The following is a 14829-nucleotide window of genomic DNA, read 5'->3' as shown; positions in this document are numbered from 1 at the left end:
CTTTTCATTATAATTGTTTACTAAAATCAAGGTGGCTATACTTTTGAAACAGTGAGAATTTGGAAACTGGGTAGCTCAGCAAGTTAAGACGCTGACTGCCACACATGGAGTCACAAGTTCAAATCCAGGGCATGCTGAGTGACCCCAGTCAGGCTTCCTAAGCAACCAATTGGGTTAACCTCCTCATGGTTGATATAATGTGGGTCTTGCTCTCGGTGGGGCATGTGCTGATTTGTGCATGATGCCACAGAGAGAATAGCATGTGCAAGCCATGTGATAAGATGCATGGATTGACCATCTCAGACGTGAGATTTGTACTCTGCCACCTGGAATCAGGTGATTCACTACACCACCACAAGGACCTAGAGGGAATTGGGCATACCAAATTGGGGGAAAAATGGGAGAAATCCCCCCAAAATTCTGTGAGTATTTTAGCTTCAAGTAATGAAGATTGTTGAAAAGAGGTGCGCTATTTTTCTAAGCAATTGAACTTACAATAAAACTTGGAGGCCATTAGGCTATCATTACCTACTGCATTTACCTAGCAACCACCTAGCAATGCCCCTGCAACCACCCAGAATCAACATCATCACACAGAAGATCGGCTTGTTGTTTCCGACACTTCTGGTACCCTAGGATTGGCTACATTATGCCAACTCACTGAAAAGCGGCATCTCCTATCAGACATGTTTGTATCAGCTCCAGCTTGTTTACCTTCCCCTGTGGTGCGACCGGAAGCACATTGCGTCAGCAGTGTGGGAGACTCGGGCTTGAATACCGAATTGAAACCAAGAATTAATCGTGGTCGCATAATCAGTGACTAGCGCTATTTGTAGCTTGCATTTTTCCTTCTAACATTACATTTGTACTCCACTGATGGTTAGGCTTATGTTTGGGGTTTGGGTTAGGAAGGTTTATAAGGCATGCATTCCTCGTTATCACTGCCTGTACAGCTGTAAAATCTTGCTTCACAACTTGCTTTTGGTACCCCTCTGGGACATTACATCTGGAACATGGAGCTCACATGTGCCCATACACCCAACAGCACTTACCGTTTTGGCCACTGGGGGCAGTGTTTCACATTTCGGTATGCACAGACCGATAATAACTAATGAAAAGTCACCTTACTGTTTCTGATTTCACGGTGAAATCAGTCTTTCAGAGATTTTTTTGTGAGATTTCTCAGGAGAAAAAAAAGTTAATTTTCTCTCAATGTAAACTCATTGCTGTCTAGGACAAACAATTGAGACCTTAAAGAGATGTGTTTTGTGATTTTTCTTTCCTATAATCAGAGAGTGATTTCTTTGCCAAATTAAATTCATTCATTAACACAGTGTATATGTTTTCTCATGTTGCAGACTCATGGACTGACAGTTACCAATCTCAGCCTAGTGAGGTTGGTGTGTTGTGATATTTTTGTGTGCGTCTGTATATGAGACAGAGAAAGAATGTGTGTCTAAGTGTGTCCTTGTACAGTGGTGTCCATGTAAACTGTAGTGCAGTAGTTTTGACACATTTATTACTGTGTTGTAGGACAGCGATCATGAAATCTATGAAGACATGGACAAGTAAGTCAACACTGTTCATATGATATTTACATATATTTCAATGTATGGATGAGCAACATTTTCCTTTATACCATCAGAGAGTTCAAAGAGTCTGCTGATGGTTCAGCATACTAAAACCTCACCTCTAATTCACACAATTGCTTTAGATTATGTCATAGGGAACATATCATGAACATTTTTTCCTTAATCTTTTAGTAAACTTACTTTAAGATTTTTTCAATACTGAAATATTGTTTATCAAATATAATTAGTCTAACTAAAAATGTAATATTTTAACCAATATTTGTGTATGCAGTGTCTTTTTGTGCTTATTAGAATATTGGATTATTTGCTTTGCATAATGCTGAAGTCAAACTCAAATGGAATCAGTTGTGAGTGTTGTCTCTCAAGCTTTTCATATGAGGAGGGCTATTTGTGTGGTGCAGAGATTTTTCCCATGTAAAGCGTTTCAGATCAGTCACTTATAAGGATCTATTTCATACAACCATGTGCACATTTACATAGTATTCAGCTTCTTTGCACACCTTGACAAAAGTTAGTATACCTATGCCAGTGAGAGGAGGTCAGACAACCATAGCAAAGATTCTTTAGTCTTAAAGTATTAAAGGTACAGTAGCCTATTAAAGGGCCAGGAAAAGGGTGGAAAATGGTCATTTAAAACAAAATTACAACTAATTATAGGGGTTCCCCCCTTGGGGGGAATTGGCACAAGGGGGTGCTTGAAAGTCTGTGGAAAACTGGATATAATGCAAATATCCATATAGTTAATAGCATATAGTTATAGTTACTGTAGGTATTTATCTGTTTTCCATTGCAACATACATGTATTATATATTATATCATCACCACTGTTGTCCTTAGTTTTGTTCTTGGTTGTTTTTCCTGTAAATCTGTTTTGGAATGATAATTACTGCGAGAAATGATAAATAAATCAATTAAAATGTATTTCATATAACAGAGATAAGCTTGTATATTGTAATCATTCAGCCAAGTAACCCTTTCATAATATAACATTTAATGGAATATTCAGTTTTAAAGGTTTCTATTTAATCTATGTGTTTTTTTAATAGCCACTGTCTGATAGGTTCTTTGAACTTGTTATCTGTTAGTAAATCAGCTCGCTCACATGTGACATGTCAAGTCAATTGCGTGTTGTAAGCTTATAGGACCTGTGACATGTAATCGGGTAGCCAATCAACTTGTGTTCTCATTAAAATCTGCTCAGTTTGCAAGTAAGCCTATTCCACTACAGTCTGGTGCCAGATTATTTTCTGAAACCCTCCTCCTCCCCAGATTCACCTGTCTAGATCTGCTACATGAGGATTGTATTTATGTCTAATTGTGCAGCGGAGTTTCAGAAAAGCTTGATGCAGCATGCCTTGTGCATGTCTACTTGCTTAAAGATGCTATATGTAATATTTTTACTGTACTAAATCATAAAATGACCATAATATGTCAATACAGAATTTGGAAACATGCTAAGTTGAAATACTTGCTTCTCCGTTAACAATGCTACAGCCAGTATATTCTACTTTGAAGTTTCCATTCCGGGACGGAGTTTATGTTTATGCTTTGGCCTGTGTGATCCCGCCCACTGCCCACTCACCTAAAGTATTTAGACACCGCCAGGTTGCCAGATTTGAACAAATTTGCAGGCAAACAACACTGCATGCTGCTGCCATGGAAGCCAGCAAACAAACTGGATCAGAGATAACTCATTCCACCTAACATAAAAAGACTCGCCATACATCTAAAAACCACCATGACAGAGGTGTAGTAAAACAAGGATAAATATTGGAGATGCCTTTGGAAGATGGAGATAGCTTAAAGCCCAGAAATCCTTTAAAACGGATGCTGAGTTGGCTAATTTACATGTCAACATTCTGGCAACCCGCATGAGCTTCAAGTCTGGGGCGGGGCATGCAACTCTCCAATATTTTGAATTTGGACTGCAGTACCCATTTAAAATGCTTGTTGTCAATCTTACATATAGCACCTTTAACTCATATTTCTGTGTATGTTCTAGTAGTAGCAAATCTTTGTTCTTGCTCTGCAGCAGCAGTGTAGCAGATCTAGTCCACAAAGACCAATATCCTATAAACATGTCATACCCACATCAACATGCTAAATCTATCCGAGAGTTGTCATAATTGAACTATTTCTTGTATGTTGCAGACCAGTCGGGATTCCCCTACCTGTCCCTGCTAAGAGGAAGTTTTCAAAAGATGCTAAAAAGAAATTAGAGCTGGACAAGAAAGAACAAAAGGGAAAGCAGAAACGAGAAAATGAGTATAGAAAAAGATTTAAGGTAACTCTTTTAGCTGTGTTGCAGCTCAAAGGGGTGAGGAAGTCATCAACAGACATTAGCGTGTTCAAATGCGTATGTTTGTCTGGGTGTAGCTGAACGGGCCTATTGAGGTGATCCACGTGGCTCACGTGAGAGAGGACTGGCATGGTGGGAAGAATGACCTGAGCGTACAGAAGGGGGAGAACGTGGAGATCATCCGTGTGAACAACAACCCTGAGGGGAAATTACTAGCACAAAACCTGAGGGGAAGTTGTACGTCAAGCTTTTTCTATTAGCTTAATTAAAAGATGTTAATGTTCTGGGTTAAATACAACTTAGGCTTTATCTCCAGCATCTGAGGCATGCTGTCGATTACCACAGAAAGAAATTTGACTCATGTCCCTCAGTTTGCTTATAGGATTGCACTTGCAATGCAAGTCAATGGGCATGGCATTCCTGAGTGTTTAAACCAAAACGCAGCTTGTATTTTTGGTAATGCACTTGTTTCAATAAAGTACTCGTAGTCATTGTTTCTCTAGGCACACAAACTTCTGGTTATGTGGTACCACATAATTCCTATGGGTGGTGTTTGGTCATGCTTTTCTGGTATTTTGGTTTTTGTATCTTGCTAAAATGTATTGGTTTATCAGCTTAACATGGCCATGAAAGGTGTTGAAAGATTAGATATAACTTTGACAAGGTTAGTAAATGTTTCGATCACACTAGTGTAGGTTTTGTAGTCTTGTGGCTATACTTTAAATGTGCATTTTTAATGTCTCCCTGGTGCGATGCCTTGCCCATTAGACCCAATAGTGCTTCACTGTTCACGTGATTTTTGTTTGTTTTTAGAAACTGAGGGATGAGTCGAAATTATTTTCTCAAAATTATAGTTAGAGCTCAATTTGAATTGAACCCAGAACAGTCCTTTAAATTCTATTGAAAGCTGACATAGAATATAGACTCAACACAACCAATGAACATACACTGATGTTTACTAAAAGGAATAGTTCACTCAAAAAATAAAATTCTCTCAACATTTACTCACCCTCATGCCGTCCTAGATGTGTATGACTTTCTTTCTTCTGCAGAACACAAATTAAGATTTTTAGAAGAATAACTCGGCTCTGTAGGTCCATACAATTAAACTGAATGGTGGCCAGAAATTGGAAGCTCTAAAAAGCACACAAAGGTAGCATAAAAGTAATCCATAAGACTCCAGTACATAAATCCATGTCATCAGAAGCAATGTGATAGGTGTGTGTGAGAAACAGATTTTTTCTAATTTTTCAAAATTAAATAATATCCACTTTCACTTCTAAATTTTTCTTGTTTTGGCGATTTGTATTCTTTCGTGCAAATTGCCACCTACTGGATGGGGCGGGTCAAAGGTGGATATTTATAGTAAAAAAGTACTTAAATATTGATTGGTTTCTTACCCACACCTATCATATCACTTCTGAAGACATGGATTAAACCACTGGAGTCGTATGGATTACTTTTATGCTGTCTTTATAGCCTTTTTGGAGCTTCAAAGTTTGCCAACCAATCACTTGCATTGTATTGACCAACAGAGCTGAAATATTCTTCTAAAACTCTTAATTTGTGTTCTGCAGAAGAATGAAAGTCAGACACATCTGGGAAGGCATGAGCTTGAGTAATTGATGAGAGAATTTTCATTTATTAATTGAACAATTCCTGTAACAGGGGAAAGAAAACAACAATACAATTTGAATAAAGATGTGTCAATATGTGCTTACCTGTTGCAGCTGGCAACCTCAATAACTTCTGTGTGGACGTGGATTATGAGGAAGTGATGACAGATATCTGTGGTCAAGCCAATCCCTCCCACAACCCTTCTGCAGGCCAGACCACCAACCATGAATTGTACAATGACATTGGCTCCAATGACAAACTCAACAGGTGAGACACCACTCTGCATGTAAGCAACAATGATGGAATTATCTTTCTCATTTAAAACTGAGCTCATATTGTTTGTTTTTTGTTTTTTCTCTTTTCAGCAGTTTTCATAGTGATGGTAAGTAATACACTGACTGGCAATTCCAGAGAAGCCAGATGTTGTTTTTCTGAATGGATTGACACATGGTTGGGTTCTGTCCCTCTTAGATGTGTACGATGACGTGGGCCTGTTCATGAATGAAGAGTTTCCTCCGCCAGAGATCAGGTATCTGCCATGTTTCTTATTACTAATCTTTTCTCGATTGTATCTGTCATTTTAAGTGATAGTTCACCTAAAATTAAAAAAAAATGTATTTATTTATTTACTCACCCTCATGTTCCAAACCCATATGACTTACCTTATGTTCTGTGGAACATAAAAGGGGATGTTAGGCAGGATGTTAGCATCAGTCACCATTGCATCTTTTTTCCATAAAATGAAAGATTTTATCACTAGGAACACAAAAAGAGAAATGTTGACAAATCTACTGATCATTGTTTTCCAAGCTTTTACAATGAATGGAGACATACAAGACAAAAAAGATGTAAAAGCACCATAAAAGAATCATGAAAGATCTATAAAGGAATAGGAAAGTTTTGTGTGAGGAACAGGCCTAAATTTAAGCCATTATTAACTGCGTTCACTCTCATGTCATTCCAAGCGTGTTGTATTTTCTTTCTTCTGCGAAACAAAAAAGGTGATATTAAAGGGTTCATCCCGAAGTGAAAATTCTGTCAACAATTGCTCACCCTCATGTTGTTCCAAACCAATATGACTTTATTTTTCATGTGGAACATAAAAGGGGATGTTTGCCATGATGTTAGCTTTAGTCACCTTTCACTTTCATTGCATTTTTTTTCCATACAATGAAAGTGAATGGTGACTGAGGCTATCTTTCTGCCTAGCATCTCACAACATGAGGGTGAGTAAATGATTGGTTAACTAGTAGAGTGTCCACACATATTGTTTGTTTTATGGGTGATAGAAAACAATACAGGTTTGGTATTACATTGGGATATTTTTGGTGGGCTATGCCTTGAAATGTTGTTTTTGCCATAAAATTAGCTGGTCGAATGGTTGTAAGAAACAACAGAAAAGTCTATTGCTTTTATTTGCATTGTGTTTGCAAATGTCCCACACATATGAAAAGCTGCTGAGGTGTCTCCACATTCAGCTTGTGCTTTAAACAAATGACAAGATCTCCAAGCCACTTTATAACTGTGTGTTAATGGATACCAACATACCTGTAAAGTACCAGAGGAAGTAAAAACGTTTGGTTACGTATGTAACCTCCGTTCCCCGAGGGAGGGAACGACACGTTGTGTCGGAGAAGCGACACTAGGGGTCTCTCGAGCGCCGATATCCACCTCTGATCTATGAAAAAAGGCCAATGAGAGTTGGCAGCCGGTATTTGCATGTCCCGCTCCCGGACATACAGGTATTTAAGCGGCGCAAATACGGGAGTTCATTCAGGATTTTTCTGAGGAGCCGGAAATGGTCTGGCCACAACAGTGGCTCGGTTCAGCGAGATGGCGGAGGAAAGACACAATGTGTCGTTCCCTCCCTCGGGGAACGGAGGTTACATATGTAACCAAACGTTCCCCTTCTGTCGCTCTCTCCACGTTGTGTCGGAGAAGCGACACTAGGGGACCCATTCCAATCTTGCCATGCGCTGAACCGTGTACGTGAACCGCCGATACAGAGGCGGGCAGGGATTTCATCCAGTGCCGCGCATCATCTGTACCTGGCTACACGTACCCTTCCCCAATGCCCCATAAGAACATCGGAATCCTTCTAGTTACACTGGAAGGGGAACAAGGCGATGTTTGCCAACATGGGAACGGGCCAGCCTGGCTGGGCCTCTTTTCTCTCTATGTTTCTCGCATAGAGCAATCACGGCCGGGGCCCTTACACGCATATAGGGAAGGGGGTCTTACCCAGACCCTGCGGAGACCACACCTGCCCTTTTTCTTGAGGAGGAAAAGTGGTAGACACGTCACACGGCCGTCTTAGGGCTCGTGTAGAAAGTATGGTATGGTGGTAGATCCAGCCTCGAAAGGGGGGAGTTGCTACAGCACGGCGACCGGGGCAGCTGTAACTGCCTAAGGGAGACACGGGGGTCCGCTCGTAAGGGGACAGAACCGTGGAATTACACACAGGTGGAGTCCAAGCAGGAGGCCTTACCTGTGGAGCACCTATACCAGTACAGGGTAGGCACCAGGGTACCCGCAGTGGCTTGGGTCGGCGAGTTCCTCCGCTGAACCGCGGACCCGGAGGGCTGGGGAGGAATCGACCAGGGTCCCGACTCGGAGTAGGGTGCCCTGGGAAGAAGGCGCACTACTTTACCTTGACGTCAGGAAAAGGGCGCTGGGCGCAAGCGATCCACCCGGCCGGTCGGTCTACGTGTTACCGAGTTCTACGGGCTCGGACCTGAGAAAACACGAGACGCAACCGACCCGACGCGGAGGTTGTAAAACCTCGCGAAGGAGTTGGGTGTTGCCCAACCCGTGGCTCTACAGATGTCTGCTAGGGAGGTGCCCTTGGCCAGTGCCCACGAGGACGCAACATCCCTTGTTGAGTGAGCTCGGTCCCGCAAGGGTAGGGGCACGGCCTGGGTGTGATAAGCCAGTGTGATGGCGTCGACAACCCAGTGGGCGAACCTCTGTTTGGAGACGGCATTCCCTTTCTGCTGTCCCCCAAAGCAGACAAAGAGCTGCTCAGAGCGTCTGGTGCTCTGTGTGCAGTCCAGGTAAATGCGCAGGGCACGCACTGGACATAGCAACGAAAGGGCTGGGTCTGCCTCCTCCCGGGGCAGCACTTGCAGGTTCACTACCTGATCTCGGAAGGGTGTGGTAGGAACCTTGGGCACATAGCCCGGTCGCGGTCTTAGGATCACAGACGTATCTGCCGGACCGAACTCCAGGCAAGTGTCTCTGACAGAGAATGCTTGCAGGTCCCCGACCCTCTTGATAGAGGCGAGCACGATCAGCAGGGCCGTCTTAAGAGAGAGGGCCCTGAGTCCAATTGATTCAAACGGCTCGAAGGGAGGTCTCTGGAGTCCTGCCAAGACTACCAAGAGATCCCAGGAGGGAACTAGGCCTGGCCGGGAGGGATTCAACCTCCGAGCGCCTCTCAGGAACCTGAGGATCAGGTAGTGCTTACCCAAAGACTTGCCGTCTACAGGATCGTGGTGGGCGGCAATGGCGGCAACATACACCTTGAGGGTGGACGGGGACAGCCTCCTGTCCAGCCTCTCCTGTAGGAACAGGAGCACTGACTTGATCGCGCATCTCTGCGGGTCTTCAGTTCGGGAAGAACAACAATCTGCGAACAAAGCGCCACTTTAGAGCGTAAAGGTGCCTGGTAGAGGGGCTCTGGCTTGGTTGATTGTATTCATAGCGGTCACCGGTAAGCCGGCTAGCTCTTCCGCATCCCGTCCAGGGACCAGACGTGGAGGTTCCACAGGTCTGGGCGCGGGTGCCAGAGTGTGCCCCGTCCCTGAGAGAGGAGGTCCTTTCTCAGGGGAATTCGCCAGGGAGGAGCTGTCGCGAGAAGTCTGAGTTCCGAGAACCAAGTCCGAGTGGGCCAGTAGGGGGCCACTAACGTGACTTGCTCCTCGTCCTCCCTGACCTTGCACAGCACCGGTGCAAGAAGGCTCACTGGGGGAAATGCGTACTTGCGCAGCCCAGAGGGCCAGCTGTGTGCCAGCGCGTCTGTCCCGAGGGGAGCCTCTGTTAGGGCGTACCAGACCGGGCAGTGGGAGGTTTCCTGGGATGCAAACAGGTCTACCTGGGCCTTGCCAAACCGTTCCCAAATCAGCTGGACCGACTGGGGGTGAAGCCTCCACTCCCCGCCGGGCAGGCGTTGTCATGATAGCGCGTCTGCTACGACGTTGAGCTTGCCGGGGATGTGAGTGGCACGCAGCGACTTGAGTCGCTGCTGGCTCCATAGGAGGAGACGGCGGGCGAGTTGTGACATGTGGCGGGAGCATACGCCACCTTGGCGATTTATGTACGCCACCACCGTGGTGCTGTCCGATCTCACGAGGACATGTTTGTCCCGAACTAACGGGAGGAACTTCCTGAGAGCAAGAAGGACGGTCAGCAACTCCAGGCAATTGATGTGCCAACGCAGCGGGGCCCTTTTCCAATGGCCCGCTGCTGTGTGCCCGCTGCACACGGCACCCCACCCGGACCGGGAGGCGTTGGTTGTGACCAGAACGTGTCGGGACACCTGCTGCAGGGGCACTCCTGCCCGTAAAAAGCAGAGGTCTGTCCAGGGTCGGAGTGTTTTGAGGCAGGCGGGGGTGATCCTTACCCGATGCGTGCCGTGGTACCATGCTTGTCTCGGGACTCGAGTCTGGAGCCAGTGCTGGAGTGGTCTCATATGCATCAACCCCAGTGGCGCGACCGCCGCGGAGGATGCCATATGCCCCAGGAGCCTCTGGAAAAGTTTTAGAGGGACCACTGTGCCTGGCTTGAAGGAAGCGAGGCAGTCCAGCACCGACTGAGCACGCTCGCTCGTGAGACATGCTGTCATTGAGACTGAGTCTAACTCCAACCCGAGAAAAGAGATGCTCTGAACCGGAGTGAGCTTGCTCTTTTCCCAGTTGACCTGAAGCCCCAAGCGGCTGAGGTGCCGGAGCACCTGGTCTCTGTGTGTGCATAGTAACTCTCGAGAGTGTGCTAGGATGAGCCAGTCGTCGAGGTAGTTGATAATCGCGGATGCCGGCTACTCGTAGCGGGGCAAGGGCCGCCTCTGCGACCTTCGTGAAGACGCGAGGGACAGAGACAGGCGAAGGGGAGGACTTTGTACTGAAGCGCCTGGCCATCGAGCGCGAACCATAAGAAGGATCGGTGTCGTGGCAGAATTGAGGCGTGGAAGTACGGCGTCCTTCAGGTCTACCGCTCTGAACCAATCTAGATGCTGAACACCAGCCAGAATATTTCTCTGCGTGAGCATTTTGAGCGGGAGTTTTAACAAGGCCCGATTGAAAACTTCGCAGGTCCAGGATTGGTAAGTAAGCCGCCGCCTTTCTTGGGTACAATGAAGTAAGGGCTGTAGAAACCCTTCCTCATTTCGGTTGGAGGGACGGGCTCTACCGCGCCCTTGGCTAAGAGGGTCGTGATTTCCGTGCTCAGGGAACTGGCATGCTCGCCGTGTACTGCGGAAAGCGGACGCCCTGAAGGGGCGGGAGCCAGGCAAACTGAATTGCGTAACCGAGTCGAATGGTCCGGTGCAGCCAGCGTGATGCGTTGGGAAGCGAAAGCCACGCTTCCCAGCTCTGCGCTAGGGGCACCAAAGGGACGAATATTTTGGACGTACCCGGCGGGGCCTCGCAGCGGGGCAGAACAGGTAATGCAGCGTCGGGTGGCTTCGTTGCGGCCTGAGGTGCTGAGAATAGACTCAAAGCACTTACCTTGCTCCGTGCGCCCGGCAGGGGGCGGGTTCGTGACTGAGGAGGAGGTCTGATGTTGGCGTCTTCTGGACTCGTCTGAACCGGCCGGCCGGGGGACAGTCGTGGGCAGGCGGAAGGCGGGATCGCCGCGTCCGGTGTACCGGGACTGTCGGAATCTGAAAGCACATTGCCGTGAGAACGGCATTTGCGGGCCAGGTGACCCAGAGGCAAAGGAAATAGCTCTTTTATTGAGAATGTGGGTACCACAGCCCCGTCAGGGGGTGTGGCAAATGAAAAAACAAAGGATTCTCCACCCGGCCCTCCACCGGGGGATGGAGCGGTCTTACCACCTCCGGAGCTAACGTCTTCGGCTCTGGGTCGACTGTCTCAGGAATGCTTGGGAGCCTTCCGGGTCCTAGAGGGGGTTCGTGAGACAGGGGGTGTACGCCGCCTGCGGGGTGCTCGACGCTGGGGCTGAGAGCTGGGCCCGGGTTGGGGCGGAGCAGGAGCTGGTTTCTTTGCCGCAGGGGGACTCCCTTGGCAAGCAAACGGGGCAGGGCCCGTAGCGGCAGGTGTGCGGCGGGGCATGATGTGAGAGATGGCCGCCGTCTGCTTCTTCACCGCGGAGAACTGTTGGGCGAAGTCCTCGACGGTGTCGCCGAAAAGGCCAATCTGGGAGACAGGTGCGTCCAGGAAGCGGTTCTTGTCAGCCTCACGCATCTCGACCAGATTGAGCCAGAGATGGCGTTCCTGGACCACTAGGGTGGCCATCGCCTGTCCGAGTGCCTGCGCTGTGGCCTTCGTCGCTCTCAGGGTGAGGTCGGTCGCTGAGCGCAGTTCCTGCAGCACATCAGGATCAGGTCCACCCCCGTGCATGCTTCTGAGTGCTTTGGCCTGGTGGACTTGCAGGAGGGCCATCGCATGCAGGGCGGAGGCAGCGCATCCAGCCACACTGTAGGCCTACGCGTTGAGCGAGGATGTTGTCCTACAGGGCTTGGATGGGAGTACGGGGCGGCCACGCCAGGAGGTAGGGCTACCGGGGCATAGATGGTGCGCAACTGCCCTATCGACCTGGGGAATCGCCCGTATCCGTGGCGCTCTCCGCCGTCGAGGGTGGTGAGAGTGGAGCGGGCACCTAGGCGAGCGGAGAGCGGGGCTCTCCGCGTAGGCGTCAGCTCGTCATGCACCTCCGGGAAAAGCGGGACCGGGGGATCGCGAGGCCGCGAGCGGCGCTGCCCCCAGGAACCAGTCATCCAACCGTGAAGGCTGTGGGGAGGATGGACTTTTTGGGTTCCAATCCAACCCCATGCTCACGGCGGCCGGAAAGCATGTCAGACATCTGAGCGTCGGCCTCAGCCTGGGCCTGCTGGCCCGAGCGGCAGTCCAGGGAGTCCTCGGCATCAGACATCACACTCTCCGATGCAGCGGTGAACTCATCTGCTTCGGGCTCGGGAGGATAGACAGCCAGGCCGTGAGGCGAGCCGCTATCGCCGCGAGCATGGACGGAGACCAGCGAGCGTGTCGGGGAACGGGAGGTTCGCGGGGGGCTACCCGGCGAAACTACACCCGCTGCCGCCCCCAAATCGCCCCAGCGCCAACCGCATCGTCCTCAATCCCGTGGGAAGAAGGAGCAATGCGGGGTGCAGCTGGGGTGACGACCGCAACGTGGTCATGGTCATGTTCTCGCAGTGAGAACATGAACCATCCACAAACGCCGCCTTGGTGTGATCGCGGCCCAAACACACGAGACAGCGCCTGTGGCCGTCTGAAGCGGAGAGGCTTGTACCGCATCCAGGAACAACACAGGGGCGGAAGGGCATCTTGAAAAAGACGCGTCCTGAAAAGGACGTTCAACGCCGCTGTGTTTTGCTCTTTTAGAGAAATTACTCTTTTAATAGAAATTTGCTCTTTTAAATACACAATGTGTGTGTGTGTGTCTGCGCTGTCGAAGCGCTCAGGGGCAACAATGCACGCCGTGCAATGTGAAGGAGAAAGCCGCTGTTGTGCGCCGTCAAGATCCAACAGTATGCAGATCGTCAGAGGAAACAGGAACGTTAGTGGTGTGTGACTCGCAGCAAACTGCAGACAGACCATCGGCTCCGAAGAAATTTTCTGAATGAACTCCCGTATTTGCGCCGCTTAAATACCCGTATGTCCGGGGGCGGTACATGCAAATACCGGCTGCCAACTCTCATTGGCCTTTTTTCATAGATCAGAGGTGGATATCGGCGCTCAAGAGAGACCCCTAGTGTCGCTTCTCCGACACAACGTGGAGAGAGCGACAGAAGGGGAAGACTGCTTTATTTCAACAGTGTACAATATCACCTTAGTCTAAGCCTTAGTCGAGTATTTTATTAGATTGTTTTTGTAGATTTATGTATTGATCACTAAAAGAGTTAAGTAATAATTACTTATTATGATGTTTATACTTAATATCTTCATATTTGTATATCATATATTTTTCTTCAGCCATGATCCGAAAAAGGCTAAGCAGCACAAAAAAGAAAAGAAAGCGTTTCAGAAGAAGTTTAAGGTGAGTCTGTCTCCCTGTGTTCCATTTTTACTTCACAGATCAGTTCTGATCCTTGTTGAATTTTTGGCAGTTGGATGTCATATACTTAAGTAAAAATGTCAAATATATCAAACTGTTTCATCAACTTTTTATTTATGGTTTTTACTTTGTTAAAATAGTTTGAAGGGCCCATCAGAGCTCTTTACACCTTGAATTTAAAGAAGGGTGGCAGCAAAGACCTGGCAGAGTTCCGTGGGGAAACCAGTGAGAAGAAAGCTCTGTGCCGTAACAATCTGGGCAAATGTGAGTCACATGCCATCTGGTGGGAAATATGTCATATTGAGTTGTTCATATTGAAGTTTTGTCTTTGTCATAGTGCAAGGGCAGTGAAAAATGAGAGTTGTATATACTCATTTTATCATAAGGATTTTTGAGCACTAACCTGATTTGAATGTTTCTTTGCACAGATGGATTTGTGCCCCTGAATTATCTACTGCAAGTGTGTGTATTTTATTTTCAGTTTATTTTAACTCTGAATACTTCTTTAATACTTATTAATGTCAAACAATTTCAATTCTCTTTACATTCTGTTTACTGCATCATTTTCTTCTATGTCATCATATTATTTAAAATTTGTATTATTATTATTATTTTTATTTTTTTAATTTTTTTTAGGGAGGGTGACGTCTATGATGACATCACAGCATCAGGTATGTCATTTTCATTCCTTTGGTGAAAATTCAAATAAATGCATTTTATTTGGTTTTATTTGAAATCTATAATAAAATGAGTTTGTTTTTTTAATTATCATTGTCTGTGTTTTTAATGGCAGATATATATGATAATGATGACAGTTAACACACTTGGTGGCAATACGATGGAGACCTGAGAAAGTAAAGAGAAACTGAACATCAACACAGGAACGAATCACACAATTTAAAGACACTAACTTTAGGAAATTGTGGCTGGAAGCTTTGAATACTTTGGAAATAAATGGGGGGAAATTGTATAGCATGATGTAATTGTCATGATGTAATTTTTTGTTGTAAATGCCAACCCAGCTACTGTTCAAATTAAAATAAAGTTATATGTTTGCTTGGTTTATTG

At 46.7% G+C, this 14829-nt stretch overlaps 1 protein-coding gene across 1 annotated transcript; it reads left to right on the top strand.

Moving 5' to 3' along the window:
• The first annotated feature begins 281 nt into the window (after nt 1–281).
• Nucleotides 282–14684, top strand: LOC127632698 (FYN-binding protein 1-like). The gene is made up of 13 exons (XM_052111437.1): nt 282–336; nt 1359–1396; nt 1534–1568; nt 3744–3876; nt 3969–4128; nt 5622–5775; nt 5874–5890; nt 5980–6037; nt 13680–13743; nt 13902–14025; nt 14190–14223; nt 14398–14432; nt 14555–14684. Exons 1-13 carry the CDS (start codon nt 282–284, stop codon nt 14578–14580), a joined length of 933 nt encoding a protein of 310 aa, XP_051967397.1. The 3' UTR covers nt 14581–14684.
• Nucleotides 14685–14829: the final 145 nt, after the last annotated feature.

The sequence above is a fragment of the Xyrauchen texanus genome, chromosome 39 (assembly GCF_025860055.1).
Source record: "Xyrauchen texanus isolate HMW12.3.18 chromosome 39, RBS_HiC_50CHRs, whole genome shotgun sequence".
NCBI lineage: Eukaryota > Metazoa > Chordata > Actinopteri > Cypriniformes > Catostomidae > Xyrauchen > Xyrauchen texanus.
This window is presented reverse-complemented; position numbering and strand designations above follow the sequence as displayed.

What these genes read in the sequence shown, in the direction of transcription:
- LOC127632698 (XM_052111437.1), top strand. Translation starts at nt 282, where the DNA reads ATGCATGGATTGACCATCTCAGACGTGAGATTTGTACTCTGCCACCTG. An exon ending in ATCTATGAAGACATGGACAA is followed by an intron (nt 1,569 to 3,743) that starts GTAAGTCAACAC and finishes TGTATGTTGCAG; the next exon opens with ACCAGTCGGGATTCCCCTAC. An exon ending in TGATGACATCACAGCATCAG is followed by an intron (nt 14,433 to 14,554) that starts GTATGTCATTTT and finishes TTTTAATGGCAG; the next exon opens with ATATATATGATAATGATGAC.